General features: G+C 46.6%; 1 protein-coding gene across 2 annotated transcripts in view; it reads right to left on the bottom strand.

Annotated features, from left to right (window-relative positions):
* The window catches only part of gabra3 (gamma-aminobutyric acid type A receptor subunit alpha3), a 53,640-nt gene that overhangs the window by 12,030 nt on the left and 19,137 nt on the right, over positions 1 to 22,473 (bottom strand). For both annotated transcript variants that reach the window (XM_029173318.3, XM_029173317.3), the window contains exons 3-7: positions 11,625 to 11,746; positions 9,161 to 9,228; positions 2,067 to 2,287; positions 1,050 to 1,132; positions 455 to 598 (exon numbers count right to left, since the gene is read on the bottom strand). In XM_029173318.3, the coding sequence (XP_029029151.1) occupies positions 455 to 598; positions 1,050 to 1,132; positions 2,067 to 2,287; positions 9,161 to 9,228; positions 11,625 to 11,746 (638 nt within the window). The remainder of the gene's footprint in view (positions 1 to 454; positions 599 to 1,049; positions 1,133 to 2,066; positions 2,288 to 9,160; positions 9,229 to 11,624; positions 11,747 to 22,473) is intronic.

Genomic DNA, 22,473 nt, shown 5'->3' with positions numbered 1-22,473 from the left:
ATTTTCTACTTATGTTATTGTCACTACTCAGGTCTTTCATGAAACTAGTACGAAGCTCTAAGTCTTAAGAATAAAAATGACATTTCAAGCAACCCTTATTTATTTAATGCTTTAAACCCATCAGAGCCTCAGGAGAAGCTGCTTCAATAGACAGAGGCAAAGTCCAAAACAACATGGAAATAAGACTTTCACCTTTGGTACCTCTTGGTTTTATCTCTATAAATATGCTAATACCTAATACCAGCTATTTTTAAAATGAAATGAGTGGAAATGACTGGGTGAAGTGCAGCATTCTAAACACACAGTGTCAGTATAAGTCAGATCAGAATTTCAGCGGTTAACTAAATATTTTGTTTCATTATCCTCTTGTTTTTTTTCCACTGACCTCCGGTTTTCTCATGAAACCGGAGTTTGGTGAATCAAAATGTGACGCACCATCATGAAAAACAGTTACCTGTGCTGGAACTGATGGTTTCTTTGCCAATAACATGCCCCAGTAAGTCGTACTGGTTGAGCCTGGAGCCGTCCTCGGCCACGGACACAGACTTCTCGTCTCCCTGCGTCCACAGGTAGATCACCTCATTGTTGGTGTACGCGTCTGAACAACAGAGAGGAAAAACACCAAAGATTAGAACTAACATAGATTCACGGCGCATCTACACAGAAACTCATAGACACATGAGGCCGGTTCTGCTTTTATTAATCAGATTTATGAATCTGCACCAGCTTCTTTTCTACTCCCTCCATTCATGTTTACATATTGATGACAGTGTCCAGTCTTACATCAAATTGAAAAACATAAATATATTAAATATGTTGCAGCAATAAAACCTGTCTATGGCTCCTTTTATCACAGAAACTCTCCAGTTTGCTACTGTTGCTAGAAACAACCATCAAAGTGTGACATTTCCCCTCAGTATCCCACTCCTACAGTACAGCTAAGGTGAGTCATCTGACGTTTTCACTGGACAGGAAACACCTGCAGAGAACAACAAACGCGGGGGTTTATACAAAACTATTATGTCTTTTGAACATCTGGACTGACTTACAGCTTCCAAACTTCAGAGGACAGGCGTGTGCATCCATGGGGAAATCCTCCAGGTGCATGGGGCACTCAGCATGAATGGTCAACCTGAGGGGGGCAGAGGGACACTTCATGACACACGTTGCATAAGACCAAGCACATTTTGATAGATCTGGATAGGTTAAAAATGTAGGCTCGAAGAAGTAACTTACTTTCCACTCTCTCTTACTAAAAGTTCAAACAAAGCAGCAACCTTGCGATGGATGGAGTTACGCCACAAAATGGGTCACTGGAACATCGCTCCAGCTTTTATAGACCATGTGTTAATGCACAACTGGCTTCTCTGGGCATCCAGGACGTCTGTGCTAGCAAACGTTACTGCTTATATGACCAGTTCCCATTTGCAAAACAGCTGGGTCCCCCTCCAGTACCTTGGAGACCCCCATCAGGATGAACGGACGCACAGGAAAACATGTCACTGTAATTCACTTCATTAGAGTCACATGTTTCATGGATTTCAGTGTCATCATTGTAAAAACTTGCACGCGTTTGGACTAAGTAATGGAACACAAAATGAAAATCTGTCCATCCATCCTCTACGCGTCATTTGGCCACACATCCACCTGGCCATGTAAACACAACATTGTAGTGCTCCACCGGAGCTCCCATCGCGTTCTGACCTTGGCAGAGCAGCCGCCACATCACAGCCACTCGAGTGTGACCACAAAGTGAGACTCCAGCCTCGCCCTCGAAAATCAATAGTGACCTTGTGGGTGAGCATTATAAAAACATTTCTCCACGGTGCCCTGCTGAAAGGCTGAGTGACACGCAGGCTGATTGTTGCACCCACTAGATTCCAGGAGCGTTTTTTTGCACATCGTTCAGTGTTTCTGCTGCTCCTTTAGTTGCATATCTGTGTTTGTGGGATACGTGTGACCTCGGCTGCAGGACTGTAGTTTTTCAATGAAACTTCAAAGTGCTACACACATCATTTACACATTTGCCTAGCTTCAGCTCTGTTTCGACCCAAAGCGCGGCTGACCTCATGGTGTAGAGGAGCGTGCCGTTGTCCACGAGCCTCAGCAGCTTGTTGGGAGTGGTCATGTTATGGGCCACGGACTTCTTCCCGTTGTGGAAGAAGGTGTCGGGCGTCCAGATCTTGCTGGCCAGGAGGTTGTTCAGAGGCAAAACTTGCATGGGCCCGTCGAACTTGAGCCGCTCGTCTCTCCAGCTCTGACGGAAGAAGACGTCGATGGTGTACTCCTGAGGGGAGGAGATTATGGCGGATTAGTTGGCGAGATAACGGTTTACACAGCTGGGACGGCGTACTGGTTACACAGAGGTAATCCGTCTGGCTTTTAGCCCTATAAATATGGAAAATACGGAGCCACCCACCAAGACACCTTGAAATACACCAGTTTCACGCCTTATTAATGTTCAACAGTCTTTCTGTGGAAGACTAAATAAAATAAACCGAAAGCAGGAAGGACCCAGTCAAAAGGAATTTGTTTTGCATTATCCGTTGAATAGGGCACGGTGTCCTAGCAACGGTCTTCCCTCATCAGCACCGTACAGAGGCTGTGCAGACTGAGCGCAGCTGTTTCTAACAGACCCAGATGTATCTCACGCAACACTGGGCTTTATTGGTGATCAATAAGAGCCCCGCATGCGCGTTTCCCCCTAATTCCCTTTGTGCGACCGGTGAACGGGCTGCGGCGCTCGCCACTGAACTGTAACAGGCTGCTTCCTGGGTGAAAAATGGATGATGTTATTTCTCAGCAGCTTTAGCGACGGGAGGCTATTGTCCCCAGCAGGAGACGTGCGCGGCTTCAGAGCAACACATCACCGGGGCGCGTCTAAACGGCGCAGGACGGACGCCGGTTAATTGATGTGGTTTGACCTCCCCGAGGCCCGGCGCGCGGTGGGATCATAAGACAATTACGCAGCATCCGTCCCTGCAACGGCGCTGATAATAAAAGCCGCGGAGAGCTGGCGGAGAAAAGCCAGCGGGGACAAACAGGTGTCCCTAAAGCCCCCGATGCTTTAATTAGACAGATACAGATCCACGTGTAAAGACGAAAAGGAAATAAAAATGTAGTAAAATGTAACAATAATTTGTGCTAATTTTTAAATACAGAAAGTCTGTTCTACCCACAAATATTTTATGGGCTTTGTTTCACACCAGCGCTGAATACAGTATAACATTCAAGTCAATCCATCAGGTGTTTGTTTGCCTTTGACAGAAATCTGCTGTAAACGCGGCAAATTCATTTGAAGATTGAAATCCGGGAGTGCGGGAAACACGCCGTTATTCTCAGCTCAAGGCCAAGTGGCACAATCAGTTCGGATGCCAGCTGGTGTTCCTCCAGGGACGCGCTGATTGATTCCTCCTTGACAGAGGAGACGGAGTGGAGCTTCCACGCCACAGCAGAGCCCGAATGCGCGCGCGCGCACGCGTCGGTTTAATAACTGCAGCCGCGGAAATGCGTTTGCCAGTAGTACGAATAGACCCGTGGATCTCTCCTCACAGTCCTTTTATACGCACATACAGTTATTCTACTTATGTATCTTTCACTTAGAAAACGACATAATTAAACAGCATATGAATGATTCATATCCAGGGCTGCACGAAACAATAATTCTGAATATGACTTCAGCCTGCTACAATTAATGTTGTTTTAGATGAACGATTAATAAAGACTGTCAGGCTAAAAAGGATCATGACAGGCTTATAGAGTATTATCACCCACCTTAGCAGGAGCTGGTAAACACACTTAGCGCCTGGTTGGGGAAAACGACGGGGCATTTAATAGCTAAAGAGCCCGTTATTTCCCCAAGGGCTCGACGAGGACCACCACATATTCGAAAAGAGAATCAATATTGGATTTACATTCATCAGGCGAACACAAGCGCGTCTTTAGACGAATGCTAATGCCGCTCCGCGTTAGAAAGCGAGCGTCGTTGAACGCGTCGCCTGGCGTTTCATCAGAAGTCGCGATTTAAAAGCTGCGTTTGCTAAAAGCGAATCTTTTAAATATATGGTTTCACGCATAATCGGGAAAAAATCACGGGATTTTTTTCTAAGACGAGAGAACGAACGAGGGTGAGAGGCCCGCAAAGAACGCGTCTCAAAAGGGAGAGAGGCGGCCATTAAGTGTAAATGAGAGGAATAAAAGGAAATGAGGCAAAGTGAGATGGACGTTCAGGTAGGATGTTCAGCAGACGGGGCTAAATGAGTCCAGACAGGAAGGTTGCGTCTGATATCTGATGGAATATTAATGCAGCTTTTTATCTTGAACTAATGGGTTCATTAATAAATGCTAAACGTTTGGTTATGACGTCACGTCCAACGCATGAGCCGCAATTTCTCCAGGTGCGTCACAGAGAGATACTGATGACAAAAACAAGTCGTCGGCGCTAATGTCAGGTCCCCGCGTGCTGAATTATCGCCTCGCGCTCTCACGCGTTGACGATCCTTCACGCAGATTGCCATCTTTTACGGCCGCGTCCGCATTAGCGGCGCGGATTGATTCAGCGTCCGCTGACAAGATATTCTAATAAGCGGGTGAGACGCATCCCCGGTTTATCGCGCAGGAACGCAGCCCGTGATGTATATTAGGCGGCTTTGCGTTTGACAGCGGGGCAGGAGCGAACCTCTGATTGGCCGCTGTGATAACGATACAAACCAATTGGTGCAGGCAGCGCACCAATTTGACCCGGCTCCTCTGCACTTCACCCTGGGAATCGTAATGATTAGATTGATTAATGTCTTAATTACTAGTCCTTCCAGCTCTCCCGCTGTCAATTATTTTCTCTCGCTCCGCTTCTCGTCCGCCGCTCACCTTCGCCTGATGGGAGTGTAACCCGCGAGAGATGCGCCGGGAGTCGTGAATCTCACACTGCGTCCAATTATCTCCAGCCTTCACCGGCTCGCGGGCGTAAATGCCGCTTTAGCGCTCCTCAGACGCTAAAGTCTGGTTCCGCAAAAGTAATCAACCGGCGCAGGCCTGTTTTGAAGCGTGAGCCCAGCTGATGCTTTAATTGATGATGCATCCGGTTCTCAAAAAAGAGGATGGAACGTGTGAGGACTTGATGTGTGTCCTCCGTCCAGAGAGACGGATGGACTGATGAGTTCCTAAGGAGACGTCGGCTTTTTCTTTTTTTGTTTTAATTTGCGCTGAAAATAACAGCTCACTCTCTGTGTGGGAAACAAACCCGGAATGTTTCCAATCAATCAACTGAGGACAGGCCCGCGTTTGAGCTGGTGGGGTGAAACGGACGGTTAAAAAGCCTTCATCCTACGCCGGAGCATTTGTGAACACTTCGAGGAAAAGGTCATTTCAGCGCAAGTGCTGCTGCAGTGACGTCAAAGCAGGTGATGGGGGTCAATACGTGTAAAAAGCAAGACCTGTTACTAGACGGATTAATCAGATACAACGTCACAGAAAGATCATAGTTAAGACTAAAAAAAATAAAATAAAACACACTTCACTTTTACTATTTCTATATACTGCATTGTTGACTAAACTGTTACTGCCCCTTTATTCAGACTAAATATGCTGAGCACGGAGCCTTTCTTCACCACATTAAGTTATATGATTTTTTTTGATATATGTGTCCGTTCAACAAAAGCAACAAACTGCAGCCATAAAGCATGTTCATCCTCAGGCTGCACAAACGCTGGGCCTCCTCTGCGTTTATGTTCCCCACAATGCACATGACTCACTGTGACAGGAGTGAACATCGTGACCGCACGCCGACGGAAAGGGCTGATTTTTAACTTATACTTTCCCAACAATCCTGAATCAGTGTTCTTATGCTGAACAAAGGCTGAATCCAAATTTCAAACGTCCCGAACACTGCTGCGCTGGAGGTCCCAGGCTTTCGCGCAACTATCACCCCGTCATCAGGGCTGTCAAACGGCCGTGACGCCGCGTACACGTGAATGAGACGAGACATTCACTGGGACAGAAGCAGGGGCGGACGAGCGGCGGCAGCAGGAAAAACACAGCCCGCTTAGCAGAGATCGGCCTTGGGATCAGAACCCACACTCTGGGTCGGGCGCAAAATTGTAATCAGACAAGACTTCAAAAGACCTAATGTTTGGAGCGTCGCTCCGATGACGCCGTTAGCTGCCTTTTCTAGTAACTGATAGTGGGACACCGGAGGCAGATGTGGTGCACTGGGGTCCGAGCGAAGGCTGAAGAAGTGGGCCTCAGGGTGTGGGAGAGGCTGACGTTTCTGGGCCATTTGAACACAGAGAGATGGGTAATTGGACCAGTAGATGCACACAACATAAAGGGTGAGGCGCCGTGGGTATCGGCGGAGGAAGCTTTCAGTTTTAACAGTTCCTCCAAGCGTCCAGTGCTCCACATTTCCCGCGACGCTCCGCAGCGAGCCTGGCGACAAGCAAATGTTTGACTTGCCATAAAAAGCCGTTTCAGATATTTATTCGACTGTTGGAGGCGAACGCCTGCCGTCGTGTGGTGACGCTGCGACTTCTCACCGAGCTGCACCACTGGGCGAACGACTGAAGTTCTCCACTAAACCACAAGTAACGTGTCCTCCGATGGATGCATTAAATATTGAATGGGTTGGACTGTAGTCAGGTAATCACACTGAAACACTGACCTGACCTCTTCTAGTGGCTTTTAATATCATTGCTAAGCACAGTGGCTTCTAGATCACCTGTAGTTAATGTAGTTAAGTGTTTTCCCTCATATTCTAATGAATAACACAGTGTGAGCCTCCCCGGTGTGGGTTATTAGGCTTTTTATTGCCAGGATGCGTACTGTGCTCTTTATCAACCAAACTGTGCCTGTTCCGGGGTGAACGCAACGTGTCTGACACTTACACTTGTGCTTTGGAATAAATGTGCCCCATTCAGAAGTCTTCAGTTGGATAAATAGCGTTTTATTGCTTCAGAGTCATTAATGCCTGACGTTGTTGACGTATTCGCTTTCACTTTATCAGCTGACCCCATTTCTACGTTGGCGTGAGTCAGGCTACAGTGCATGTGGGATGTAACTGTGTGATGGATCACCAGATTCAAGGTCTCCAGAACTGAACACGCATCAAGAAAATGACTTAAAAGCTTCTTGCTGTGTCTGAAGTACCTCCAGGATTGGTCATTTCCTATAAGTGACCTAGAAAACGGGGCCGTGCTTTTGTTTCCCGGGACTGTTTACTGCAGCGCTCCATACTTTAAGGCCCTGCCACACACTCGAATAATGCATCCAACTCGCTCTGAACTCGGGAGCCTGGAAACCTGTGAACCAGAAAACGCGATCGCGCGACCCTGACCCACTGTACGGTTGCATCACTGGCGCGGAGTGTCTCCGAGTACTCGACTGTACTTTACGAATATCCTGAAAATACCTTCCCCCGGAGTCCGAGACGTGCATATCTGCATGTGGAAACCTGGCCAGGCTCAAAGCCTCAGTCCTTGTTATTCTGCAGATTGAAAAGGGAAAACTGAGCCACCGTCCCGGCCACTCGCCCTCACAGGGCGCCCTCCTTTTCAGAACCAGGCACCAGTTTCAGCAATTCAGGCCATTCTTTATTAAAGTCCAGAGTCAAGACCTTATTATTTAGTGCAGCCTACTGTCCACATTTGCTCACTGTACTGTATAATCGTCAGCGCCGTCCACTCACTACCTCCTCTGCTTAAAGGGCCCCATCTCTTACTGCTCATCTGTGACCAACATTTTCTTTTCCCATGCACTCTCATACAATAGCTCTGCAACGCACTCTACCTTTGGGAACGTGCCACTTAATGGGGGGAAGTAATTGGAGTGTAAAGGAAAATGAGCAGTGAATCTCCGAGAAGGCAGACCTAAACTGAACTGCAATACATTTTGGACTTATGTAAGGAAAAAAAATGATTTGACTGCAGAAAATGTAGCCTGTGTGGCAGATTTCTGCTCCGTGGCCGAAATAATAGAAATACGAAAATAACAAAGGTTGCTGTTTTACAATACTGAAATAAAAACATGTGTCATCAGCATCTGATGACACATGTGTCATCAGCAGCAGGAAGCATCTGCTTCCTGCTGCTTTAATGCAGGGTTCTAGAGCCTTTGGAGAAGGGGAAGGCAGCATTACAAGCAAACAGAAAGTAAAATCAATAGGATGATGATGTGTCTCCACATGTGAGGACAGTGAACACTGCTCTGAGGACAAAATGGGGCTGTGTGGACTCCGATAGCAGACAGAAATCTCCTGCTGTGACCTCGCTAACTGTGACCCACCAGCGTGTCGCCATGGCCTGCGCAGCCAAATATGCCACTGATTGTGGTGTCTGCTTTGTGCCACTGATTCATGACGCTAACAAGTGGAGCATGTGAAGAGAGTAAAGGATCAGGGGGCCAGAACTGGGTCTCTGGAGAACCCAAAGGTGGCCTCCGCTGAAAGGGATGAAGCACACTCCATTACTGTTAGCATGCCATGCATTCACAAGGGCAGGGAAGGTCTATTCAGATCAGCTTAGGGGCAAATATAAATCCTTGTTTTGAAGCAAACGCGGTGCAAATGTTCCAAACGACGTTTGTAGCTGCAAACCGCCGCTGTATCAAATGCAGAGTGATCAGCAAATCTCGAGTCGTGTGTATTAACAGCATGCTCTGTTCACTGATGCAAATGCATTAACTTAAAAGGCTAATTGATGGAAACCAAAACAGCAAAAACATAAATAGTGCCTCTGATCATAATTGGGCCTGTAATTTTATTACCATCTGCACTAAATGGATGTTTGTGGAGTGTTGCTGTTGATAATAGTGAAAGTGAAGCTGTTCTGTTGGAGGTTTAAACATAACCTGCTCCACATATGGTGAAACGCTGCATCTAAACGATACCTGAAACTAAGAGAGCTAATCTGACGTTGTTAATAACCAAACAAGCTGCATAAATCACCAAATAAAGAGGTGATGAACGCTGCATTAGGGTTTGTTAACTCATGAAGGATGTGCAGAGCTACGATTCAATTCTGTTGAGGAGGTTCACAGTCGCATGAAACCAAGCTGACAAATGTTCTCCGGTCATAATTAAATAAATGTGGATAGAAAACACGTCATTTGATGATTCATGGAGATGATGAGAGGAAGGAAGGAGGGGAGAAGAAGCAGAGAGCATACTCACCATATCTGTGTCTGACACTGGGCCAAAACTGGTCACGTAGATGTTTGTTTTTACTTCTGTCACGCTCTCTGAGGAAAGAGACGACACGGAACACAAGACATCACGCTGCAGTCTGTGCACACAGCTTCGCCTCAGCCCCGTCCTTGTCGCGCTGATCGTCTGGATACACGGAGCCGAAGTCGGCCTGTCGGTGTTTGACTAAGCAGTTAGAGGAATACTTTGCTTTGCTTTTTGTCAAAGTGATGTAATTGCCCATGCACCATAAGGTGCGGCCTTACATGCATAATGCGGCTGAACACAATCAGACATCTTGTAAATTGTACTATTGCTGGATTATCTGGCCCAAGCGGACGCTTATTCAACTCCGCTCCGGGCGACTTCGCAGATGCTGTGCAGCGTCTTTCGCTCGGTGGAACTACTTTTGTTCGGCTCCGGCTACTTCTGTCCAGCACAGCGTGAAAATGTGCTCTGGGCCAGGCCCAAGTCTGCGTCTGTGGCGGAGGGAACAGCCCCTCTGACCCGCGATAATTTGAGTTAGCCTTCCCAAAAAACATTTAACAGTCCCTTAGGGACGACTGGCTGGGGAATAGAATGCAGCACCTCAGCAGCGAGGATGTGGGTGTGTGTGTGTTTTTATTCAAATAATGGTCACAGTTTGTTGCCATTACCCAGTTCTATACACACATTATAATCACATTAGACACGATGCAGCCTATTGTGGCAGGAATCTGCCCGTTACAGGGCTGCTATGTTCTGTAAATTCCTCTTAATTACAATTACATGTATCATTGCACATTATTGCATTATAACGCAGTAATTCGTGGGTAGTCGCTGGATCCTCAATCTGATCAGCGTGGAGTTTTAAACAGGACCATACGTGACGTGAAAGCTGTGACATATCAACATTTGCCCTCTTCGTTGTGGGCTGAATCAGCTCCTCGGGGGCAAGTGTGTAAAACAGGCTCTGGGGCTGTTGGCGAGACAAATAGCTGCTCCCAGCGGCGCAACAACCGGAGAGCGATGAGGCTTTGCTCGGAAAGTGAACAGCTCCTAAGCTCTAACTGTGTCCCAGATCTGAGCGACCACCCACGGGTGAAGCCTCCAACCCCCTGGAAAAGAGCCCCCACGAGAGGGGAGATCGTCTTCCACATTAATCATTCCCGTGACACAAAGAGCTCTCACAAATATGTGATTATCACAACACCAAGTCAGCAGTTTGCATGGCGGGCGAAAGGCGAGGGAGCAGAAGGAGTCGCCCTGTTCCTGTTTACAGCAATCCACCAGAGCACAGGGGCAGAGCTAATAGATGCGACTAAAAATGAAATTAAATGCTTTTTCTACGGTTCCTCTGCAATCTATTTGTCTGAGGTTTTTTTTTTTCCCACACGGCACTTTCTCCCCGGAGCCGTGGGTAGTGGGGCATATAGGTGGCGAACGGAGGGAAGATTGGTAGAAGCCTTTGACTTTGAGGCAGCGCGAGGGTTACGCGGAGGAGGCGTGTCCCGAAGCGGCAGGCCTGTAATTTCACAGCGGATTGTGAGGATTGATTTAAATTCACCTGCAGTGCAGAATGACTCGCTGTGCCGCTATCCGACCGCAATAAGTCATGTAACATGAACTAGCATGGGCGGGTGTCTGCGCTGTGAGCCAGCCTGTGTTTCCTGCGTGGAAACATCTCTCTGCTGTCAGTGCAGCCTGTATCACCTCCAAGGCCCGCTGGAGAAAACAGCTTGTTTCCACTGCACCACGCATAACTCATTCAATCACTGCTGCCCACGGTACACGGCTCTGAGCCCCGGCTCCGCTGACTCCTCGCCCTTGGAGGCGTGACCCTCTGTACGAACGGCGGGTACGACATGAAAATCCCGCGGCTCCGGACCCCCGGCTGCCGCCGCAGCGCCCGGGTCACGGCGCCCGGCGGGGCCGCGGCCCGCGGGCCTCGCTCGTAGCGTTAGCAGCGAGCAGCGGGGCAGAATGACCATTATAACCGGCTGCCTGGGAAATAGCAGAGCTTGCCTGAGCAAGTGGGCTTGCTGTCATGCGACTTGTCATCCTAGAGGGGAATGAATGTTTGGATGAAATAGCATCAATTACAGGAATTTCCTCTGACATGTGTTTATTGGCCATTTGGGCATGATTGAACAAAGACCTCCACCCTGGGGAAGGCGAATGTCCATAATGTGGCTGCACAAAGGATGCTGGTCTCTGTACGGTCTTGGTCTGTCTGTATGTTTGCAGAAGAGACGGATGCACTCTCTGCATTTATTCTCCAGCAAATTAATTTGTTTTTTATATCGGCAATATAAATGAGTAAGTAAGTAAAAATGATGGCATCATATCATTATAACTCGCCTAATGCCTCTGATTCATTGTTCCTTTGTTGAATAGCTGTGCTCTCCTTTCAGTGAGACAGTAAACAGTCTTTCCCTGGAGGTGCCTCTGATTTAGCCGCGCTCTCTCTTACCTCCCAGTCCAGGACGTAACCTGTTGTCATATCCATCCAACAGCCTGTCTAGGATTCGGGTAAAAATGGTGATGTTGTCTTTGCTATCATCGGGTAACGGCTCTCTGTGTCCAACTACCGTCCTGCAGAGAGAAATGAAGAGGGGAATGTGGAGTCAGAGGCAAGAAAACACATAAAACCTTGACATACAGCAGATTGGAGCGGTAGAAAAACCTGGGCTGTGAAAGGCTGCCGCTTGTTTGCAGCAACAACCATTAAGTCAGTCTGTTCCCTCATGTTCTGCAGCTTTTCGTTTTTACAATGCATCATACAAACCAATGCAATATATTCCATATTATTATTATTATTTTTGTCAGTGGTTGTACTGGTATTAGTAGTAAAACAGAACAAATGTCTTCTCCATTAGGGAAAAATACACAGCATCATCATCTAGTTATCCATTTACTGGGCCCACAATCCCCTGCAGAACAATCCAGTGTTGATATGAAAAGGCCACAGTACTGTAGGTGGAGAACTGATGAGTTAATGAGCACTGTCTTTAATTAAACTAAAGCTCCCTGAGGAGCTGACCCATCGCTGTATAGCCGAGTAATCCCCATCAACAACCTCTCCATGTCCTGATGGGCCATCACACACACACACACACACACACACACACACACACACACACACACACACACACACACACACACACACACACACACACACACACACACACACACACACACACACACACACACCATTGTGTGGCTCCATATACTGTAAACACAACTTTAAGGACTTTTGGGGTTTTAAATTACAGCACGCGAGGCCTCTTAATAAGAAGCTATCTGTTAAAACACTTACTGACTGAAGGTCGTTACTTCATATTGTATGTGTGCGGCTGTCGCTATTATCTGTTTGGAGTACTTAAAAATTCAAAATGACACATTTGCAAAGCCTTTAACGGGAAGTGCATCATTTGGAGGCATTTGGGTAAATGACTGCAGCCCAGCCTGAGTGGCTATTATGTGCACATATGTGGGCAATACATAAATAACAATTAAGCACTCCCCCATGTTCCCACACTTGTTTCCTCTATATTGTAGTTGTTTCCATGGTAACAGTCTAATAGAACAGGACATGAACATTTATGAAGCAAAGCATGTTTCATTTGAAAGGCTTTGGTTTGGCTCTATCAAATTATCATCCTTAAAATTCTACCGAGACCAAACATCAACACTTTTAAAGATTTAGTCTTCATTCTGAGTGTTTTCAGTGAATGCCTGATGGTCGTCTGTACCGTACTGCAGCATTCAACCCATAAGCCACTGGGTTTATTCTGAAGAAGGTAAAGAAACTTGTTTTGACAGCAGATCAGTTTAAAGACTGTTTGCTGTGGTATTAAACAGCACTCACTGTTACCATGGTGACCTTGGGTCTGAATCTCCAGGATTAAAATGCTGGGAAACATACTAATGAATAGGCTCCATCAGATATTTCAGGCTCAATATCTCCACAGTGTGCTCCACCGAGCTCCCAATTTGCACCTTGAAGAAGTGAAGAGGGCATCTAAGTGTATAATTAAGCTTGATATGTCAGAATTAAAGCTAAATATTAGGATATAGCATCAGACAAACCAAAAACACCACATATAAAGAAGCTTTAGACATGCCTGGGGCTACTTTAACAGCAATAGGTCATATCTCACTTAACATGAATCATATATTAAACAAAAAGCCTCCGTGGCTTCTCTGACAGCACTGGCACAAATTCAAATATTAATGAGAAAACTTGAGTCTGGGAGAAACCGCTCCAACAACAGCTGCTCCACTCCGGAGTATCAACAAAGTACTTGTGCGGTGGTGTGTCACATCTGCGTGTTCCACTAAAGCCACACGCACGATAACCCCGTTCCAGTGCGAGCCAGCTGTTTGCGTTCTCTGACGAGGACAAAGAAGTGGGACGCCCGGTCTGAACCCAGAACCATGTGTGTTCCAGCACCTCCACTTTATAACATCGCCAGATGCTTGTTTGCTCCTACGGTTGCTTTTATTATTCACAGCGTGTTAACACCTCATACGAAAGGAGACAGTGAAGTGCGGTGCATTATGCGTCTGTCTAAGGATCTTCATGCAAATAAGTCATTTTCACAAGGAGCAGAGACGGTGAAGGTCCCTCTCACCTCCACACGTTCGCTACGTCCACCTCTGCTGCTGAGCCACTCACGTTCCAGCATGAATTCAATTAATTATGACTGCTGTGTCGTCTGATTGCAATGATCTGCGGAGCCGCTGTGAAGTTTGAGCTTGATGATTAAAAGTGATTTGTGAGTGATTAACTTTCAGACGGCTGATACATAACTAGTGTTGCGTGGGCCGCGTGCTGAAGACAAAACTGCCTTTGTTTGTGTGTGACAGTATTGCAAAGATTGACTAGACCTTGTATTAGTTAAGAGTCAGACTGACTAAATATGAAATATGATTTTTCAGTTATTGTATTTTTACACTACATATTTAAACAAATGGGGAAATAAGTACATTTCTAAAATAAGTGGCGTTTCAATATTTTAATGCTGCATCCAGAGTGAAGCACACATGTAAAGGAATATGTTTCACACCAATACATAATAAGCTTTTGGCTTATGTAAAGCATAATTGGTATACTGTATGCATGTATGTTTGTGTGTGTATATATGCATTATAACTGTATGTATAGTGGTAAACTAATTATTTTTTTTATCGTATTTTAATGAAGTTCTGCCTCTTGGTCAGTTCTGCTTGTGCATTCATCTACGGTCATAAACAATCTACCAACGTCTGACTGCTCGACCCTGTGGCCAATTACTGCAAATGATACTGAGCCGTCATTGTCAGTGAATTTAATCAATAATGCAACTCATTGCGCCCACAGCGGTGGGATGCAATAGCTGTTCCTGTGTCTGGAAGCTGACATTATTATGCTAAAAATAAAGACAAACGCCCTGCGGTTGCAGCCACACTGTACCAAATTAAGTGAGTCTCCGTTTTGTGTTGTCGTAACATTTGCTTGTATGAAAAAGCCCGACACGGCGTGAGCTGTCTTACCTTTAATTGTGCAGTGTCAGTGTGGAAAGGATCCACAGCTGTCACAAAGTCCCGGGCTCACAGCAAAGCCAGGTTTAATTAGAATAAGTAAACACATCTGTGTGGGCGTGCATGGAAATGTGAGCTTTCTCTCCATGCTGGAAAAATCTGACTTGTCAAAACAGGGAAGCACAGGTGTTATTATGCACAGTCCCCACTAATGGCAAGCCTTGCTTTACTGTATCCCAGCAAACAGTGTGACAGTGAGTCAGCGTGAAGCAAACTGAGACAGCCGGAGGAAATAATTTGTTTTCCACCCAGAAGTGTCAAATGGTGTTTTAAAAAATTCTGTTAAATACTCACAATGTGCTTATTTGTGTTTGGACATGGATTCAGCGACAGACTGTACGATGCATTTAAGTCATAGTGGATCATAGAAGATATCAGCTGCATCATGTGAAATGGCTTAAAATTGATATTTTTTTATTAATATTTGTAAAATAAATATTTGATATGTTCTTTTTTGCTTTTTGAGTTAAATTTGAGCCTTCATCAAAAGTTTTATTCTGGGGACAAAAACGCTATAAATCTCAGATTTAATCTAACGGCATCATTAACTGACACAACCACAAATACTAAGTCATGATATGGACTATTAAAAACTAGCGTAATAAAAACCAAAAAAGTTAAAGTTTCCTAATTGGCTTTTCAGAAGAAGTTGTCTCGTTAATTATTTCTTAGTCCCATTTCTCAAAGGCACCGGATGTGTGACGTGTTTCAGCTTGAATAAAGTGTTGATACTCTCCCCGTTCACCCTCAAAAATGAGCCAGAAGAGACTTAAATATGCAAATATGGACCATTTATTAAGTCACACACGTTTGCACAACCACTCAAAGTCAGTAGCTCTGCGTGTCATGTCTAATGCCGCTGATTTCCCCTCTTACCCTGACGACATTCATCAGTTTTTACACTGGCTGACTGCTGGGTGTGTGAAGACTCAGTTGGCTGGTGGGAGCGTCTGTGTGGGCCCGGCAGGCCTGGAAGTGGAGTGGGCATGTGCTGAGTGAGTGGGCTGGCTGCACGCCAGGCTCGCTCGGCGCGCGCGACTCGCTGTGGCAGGTGAAGAACCGCCGGCCCGGCCGGGGAAGAGGCCTCTCTCTGGCACGCGGGCGCCTGCTGCCAGCCAGGGCCGGGCGAGCGGGGGGCGCTTCAGGAGCTGACAGAGTGACGACTAATAGACCTGAGCGAAGACTCTACGACTTACAGTAATGGTTCATTATAGCCGGAGGCCGGAGACCCGAAGCATTTCGAACCCGCGATCACAACATGTCTGTTGAATGCAGCACTAGTGGAGTGATGCTGGCAGCCTGGGAAAACGAGCCACAGTGTTTGATTCTATGCAATACGCTTCTTCTGTCTGCACCTGCCTTTGCAATGCTCAGATGCCAGTGTAAATATATAGAAAACAATCACATACAGTGTATTGCACGTTTTGTTATTCGCTCCGTCTTGTTTCTAGCGCTTGAACCAAACAAATGGCTGCTTTCCCGTCCTGCTGCATCCGTAGAGATCAGTCAGACCGGTCTTTGACGACACTTTTATAATAATAGTGTAATAATAGTATTCACCTGCTGCTTCGCAAACCTCCAGGTCCAATTCAGAGGAAGCGCCCCAACGTCCTCGTTCGGGAAGCCGATCTCCCTCCCGGCACGCCCCCCCCCCCCTCAGGAATGAGGCTTGTGCCTCGTTTGACCGATAAGAACCCTGATCTCCATCCTGTCTCGCAGCCAAAAGCACCCGGGGACGATTAGCGATGCGGCGCGGCGTCTTCCCAGAAAGGATGTATTAAAAGCTGATGACTTCGTATCACCGCAGTTATGAGGCCACTTGTTTACTCGTTATGTGTGCGGCAATAAATGTTGAACTCCATCTCCTTGTCACCTAATTCCACCCTGGCTGGAAAAAGCGCGGGGGAGGAGACGTCTAATTAGCGCATTCTTCATTAATAAGTAGTAGATTCCGAGCTTGAATTCATGCTCGAGTTCACTTTTATGACACAAACAATCTTCCCTGGCACTTCCTCCCCCTCGTTGTCTCCATGTCAACCAACAGTATGCTGCTAATGTTATGCAGCGCCGCATTATGCAGCGTATTGTCTCCCGCTATAGTGGATGCCTTGTATCGCTCAGATTTGTCTCTGTTTCCTTCTTTCTTCTGTCTGCTGTGAGCAGATAATATACACGGGAGAGGAGCTGGGGGGGGGGGGGCATCATCAACGTCCTAACAGAGCGCAGAGCTCTGGCTCATCCAGAGACAACTCTGTCGTCTACTAGACAAAATACTTTCATCCACTTCAAGTGCAGCATATGGAGCCGATCTAAATACTTCATTCAGGGTTTGTAGAAAGCGCTAGTTATGTAAGGAAACTAAATGAACATAAAGGAATCAGTGTGTTCCTGTGTTTGGTGCAGACTAAGGCGTCCTCACAACCACTGGATGCTTTGATGCAAAATGTGAACGCATCACAAGTGGCAAATAGGAAATGTGACTGTAGCGCGCTGACATTTTGAACAACAATGGTGAACATCAGCCTCTTAGCACTGTCTTTGTGAACGTGTTGCTCCACCGACGACGCCCTCCAGCTCCTAGAAACTCTGCAAGCGCCGTGACTCAGAGTCATTGTCACAACCCATCACATGTCGAAGCCTTTTAAACAGCGACGTTACAAAGAGCTGCAGCAGGACGAATCCATCCATGTGTTCGTCCATCATTCTGCAGATCTCTCTGCAATCAGCACTGATAATCACCTCCCGGGCCATAACTTAACTCACCCACTTCATCAGTGGTCATGTTAACTTTCTCCTGTGCAATATTTAGATCCATGCATTCATCCATGCATTCATCCATCCATGCATCCATGCATCCATGCATCCATCCATCCATCCATCCATCCATCCATCCATCCATCCATCCATCCATCCATCCCTGTGGGATCCCCATGCAGTGCTCTGCCAGCTGGCCTGGACCCCCTCCAGCATATTCTGGGTCGGCCCCTGGGGTACTTTCCCAGTGGACCATGCTTGGCACACATTCTAATGCGGGCTCCTGGGGGATATTTTCAGCAAATGCATAAACCACCTCCACCCGACACACTTCGCATTATGTGTTTGCTCTTGATGCCAAGCTACTGCACTGTACCGTGTGCGTCCTCTGGGAGCATCGCTTCACGGCGCAGACTACTTCCACCCCCTGTATCGACTGAGGAGCAAAAAAAATCGTTGCAAATTTCAGACGGTACCAAGAGATTTGATGGGCCTTCCTGATTAGCACAGCTGATAAAAGTGTTTCAGCCTGAGAAAAGGATTTCAATAACTGTTTAACAGTAGTGACATGTATGGATGAGCTCGTCCTCCCAAACATCTGTTAACAGAGGCGGAGGCCGATTCTGGACCTACATGCACTCGGCCCATTGATCATGATTAGAAGGAGTTGGAGACTCTTCATCAGACGCAATCTGTTCAACCAGTAGAACAAGACGCGGAAAACAAAATCAATTGGAGAATGTTCATTTCCAGCCGGTCCCACCATCAGATTGTGCAGCACGGCACTTGGTGGCGCTGAGAAATGCGACCCTATCTTCATGGAAGCAGGCTCAGTAATTACTGGCGGTCCCGGCTTTGTGCAGAAGTTCTGTTTGGTGAAGTTTCTGTAGGACATTCCTGTCATCGCACATGAAAAACGCGCTGCGTGTCCAACCTCTGTTGGATTGTGCTGAATCGTTTGGTGCATAATGTTGGTCTTTTGTTCAGCTGCCGCGCTCGCTCCATCTCCAGCCGTGGGCCCGTCTCCATCCTGTTCACTCCCGCACAGTCTCGGTTCCCCTGTCCATCACTGTGAAAGCCTCCGCCTTGCTTGAGCCGGGATGTTTAACAGTTTTCACCTCTCCCGTCCCTTAACTGGCTTTAATTCAGTGCGGTGACAGCCAAGGTCACGGGGAGGGCAGAGAACAGACACATCACCTGTCAGCAAAGGCTTCAAGGGTTCATTCAAAACTATTAATTCAATGTAATCAGACTTAATGTGGAGATTCAGCAAGGAGTGAATAAATTATAAAAAAAATCTAAACCACATATGCTTCAGTTTGCCAGAAACAGGGACGACTCCCGTCTTGCAGCGGCAGGAAATCATCCAACGCAAAGATACGATCAGAAACGTGTGATATCAGTGTTTGTGACACCAATCTGCCTCCTGAGCCGATTCCAGCGGCGGCCCGGTCTTCTGTCACACGCAGCGCAGAGATTACAGATGTGCAATCAGCAGCATCAGCAGCGGAGAGGAGCTCATTTATAACTGTAAGCGGAGCCCTCGGTCCCGGGGGACCGCGGCACCTGACTCCATATGAGATTGGGTTATTTTTCACGGAAGGTGACGGCCCGACTAAACAAGATCATATGGTAAATAATTCCTCTTAAGGTTCCGGGCAGGCTAGATTAAAAATAACTCAGGAGCTGACAATCTCAAAGAGCAATGACCCCCTCGTCTTTTTTCCAATCCGAAATCGTATTACTTTTCCAGGAATACAGAGTTATTACAGCTATAGGACAGCGGCACAAACAGAATGCAATACATCACGTAGGGCTGCGTACGCCGCCTTTAATTCCTGCCGTGCGTCTTTTAAGACGGGGCTAAAGTGCCGTGATTTACCGATACAATCCTCACAGGTAGAGTGCGCTTACGAGCGCGTTTCACAGGTTTTACAACCAACATGCGTGTCTCCATCTGGCTGAGCCGCGGCACAAAAGCTGAAAGCACCCCAGCTCCACGTCCTCATTACTCGCATCCTTGACGACCGTGTTATCCTTTCATCGCCTTCCATCGTGGCAACGCATGTTCTCTCTCCTCATCTCTGATCGCTATGCTCCCTAAACTTAATTCCTTGCTTCTTTTTTTTTTTTTTTTTTTTTTCGCTGACTCCAGCAGAAATGACTATAGACTCATGGAACTAGTGGATATTATGTGTGCATGGAGCGGAGCAAATGTACATCTTTTGCACCGGGTTGATGACGTTCATCTTTTTTTAGCCATCGATGCTAAGTTACTGTGTGTCCATTCAGCTTCCATGCGCTAGTGTCCACAGGGTGCTGCACAAGCCCTCAGGCCGGGATATAATGTGATATTCAACATCCCTAAATATGTAACAAGATTTACCAAGAGGGTGGTGATGATCACTTGACGCTGGCGTGAAAGTAATGTATTATTACAACTGTATGGATCCATAAAATGTCAGGAGAGAGTGGAAAAATCCACTTATACAACCAAAGGTCAGTTCATTATACTGCAGAATATTCTTCATTTATGACCTAATGTTAGCACATCTGCCTGCAGCTTTTCTAACCAGACCTTCCACATCAGACACTGAACCTGCAGCTTTATTATTAGCGTCACATATGTTATTTATGATTCCAATCTTACTCTCATCAAATGTAGATGAGCTTTTAGGAGTTTCCAGTGTTTGGCTTCGCATCGCACATATTCAACATATACAGTGACGCATCCCTAGATTGGAGCTGAGTGTATATTAACAGCACTATTAAGTGACTGGACAGTATTCCCGCTGCCAGCTTGGCATAAGAAGCCATTTTAAGTACTGTGGGACCCATAGGTAATTACTGGACCTCAACCAACACTATAAGACAACACACAGGCCCCAGAGCTCCTGTCCAGCGATGTGTTTGGGACTTTCTTTGCTATCACATGCTGCGACAATGGGGCAGTAAAAATATAATACAGTAGAATGCGTAAACATTTTAAGTGAGCTTGTATTACTTTTATACTTTTTCACGTGTTTCATTTTTAAACAACAGATACAACTGAATACACGCTGGCTTGTGATGCAGGATTTCCAACCATCTGCTACGTTCAGGTTCTTCAGTGTCACTGGCAGACGCCACCTGAGCGCCTGGAGGAATGTTTGCTTTTTTACTATTGTCAGATCACACCGTCTTGAGTTCATTTATTAAAATATCGTTCATATATGTAAAGCCTTCCGGCAAAGACTTGACCTTCTGTTGGCTAACTTTGAGCCACATGGTGAAAGCTGGCGTTATCACAAGCCACATGTGAATTCCATTAATACATTGGTCTGTGGACATAGTTTACAAAAGCACAGGGAGGAGATTCGTTACAATTCATTTTACACTATTGTGGTGTAGCTGTAAAACTGGTTCCCATGTTTCCTATAGTTAAAGTGATCAAGCTTGAAGTGAGCAGCTGGTTGCACGCAGTGAAATGTTTTGAGCACACAGCAGACTTGAAGCTACTCTCCATGTTTTTTCTACATTATCTGGAGAAAGACAGCAGTTGTTTGGACCAAAGTCCATTTAGGAACAGGTGGGAGAAGCTCACGTGAATCCTGGAGTTATTTATATACAATCCTTCACTGAACAACTTTAAAGTTTCAATAATGTGTCAAATAAATGTCAGATAATACTCAAGCTATGCTAAAAACAGTACATTCTGTTGGGTTGATTCATGCCTGCTGGAGATGTGCACTAATTAGTAGCTGTGGAAATCATTGGCCAGATGCTCCCTGTGTCAATGGTGCATTGACTGAACATCAAAAGTGATGAGGCCCTGGATCAATCACACCTTTAAAGAATGTGAGCTGGGGGAAGGACACTGGTTTCACACCACTGCTGCTGCTGCTAGCCATACAGTACAGCAGCTCCTCCTGCGGGTCACGGCTCTTCTGATCTTCACTTCACACAAACTCAACAGCTGAGATGCTCCACAGTCCACACAGCAAACAAGTTAAACAAACCTGGCCTTCACCTTTATATCTAAATCAATTATCTGGCCGCGAAAACCTCTGCAAAGGTCGAGCCGGTGACCCTGACGGTGCGGCTCCATTTGGACCCACCGGACTTATTATCTGCATTGCTGCTGATGAATCTCCCACTTAAACAGGACCTGGTAGTTACAGCCTTTTCTTGTCATTTGCCCGGTTGTTCAATCAGCAAAGTGGTTCACCCGTGAATACATTACCCTTGGCTTCACGCGTGACAGGTCAGCGCCGCTGAAACGCTATCTGTTGACCAGGTCACATCTCAAAGTGCCGCCCGCCGCTGCCACGCCATGAATAATTCATGTGAAACGGGGTGAGAAAGAAGCTCAGGCCTGGGCGACCCGAGAGCCGATCCATAAGCAGACTGTACATATAGCGCCGCCTTGCTTATTGCTATTGATTATGTGCCACATTAGGGCCAACGCTTGGCACCGGACGAACAAAACAGACAACCACGCGGTTTGACTGGTCACATTTGTCAGGCGTCGGCTGCAGACGAGGTCGAGGAATCGGAGAGGAATGAAAGGGAAATAACCACAGGCTCCTCATTCACATGTAGACAGGGATTGGAGGGAATAATTGCTTAATCACGTCCCGTTTTGTCAATGCATGGGGGAAATAAGGAAATCTGCTGATGCTCAGAGTGACAAAGCCTGATATAGAGGATTTAGCTGTTACACCTTAATCCATTAGGAAAGTCTCCGGTCTTAACTGGTGTAAAGCTGATTTGGAGTGGGCTGATAGCATCGGTGGGCATCTCAGAGGTGGCAGCTCTTAGAGGGAAGCCGCTCTGCTGCTTCAGAGATAACGCCGGAGCGTGTGCACGTCGTTGTGCCCGCTAAGTTTCAACCACTTCACCTTTGATGCTTTACGTCGCTCCCTAAATGAGCGCGGCGACTCATTTGCAGCAGCTAGGCTGCTTCTAAGTAAAGGCTGCCGTTAGGACTTTACATCTGCGCT

The sequence above is a fragment of the Betta splendens genome, chromosome 14, assembly GCF_900634795.4.
Source record: "Betta splendens chromosome 14, fBetSpl5.4, whole genome shotgun sequence".
In the NCBI taxonomy this organism is placed as follows: domain Eukaryota; kingdom Metazoa; phylum Chordata; class Actinopteri; order Anabantiformes; family Osphronemidae; genus Betta; species Betta splendens.
Note: the sequence above shows the minus strand (reverse complement) of the source record. Positions and strands in the feature narration are given on the sequence as shown.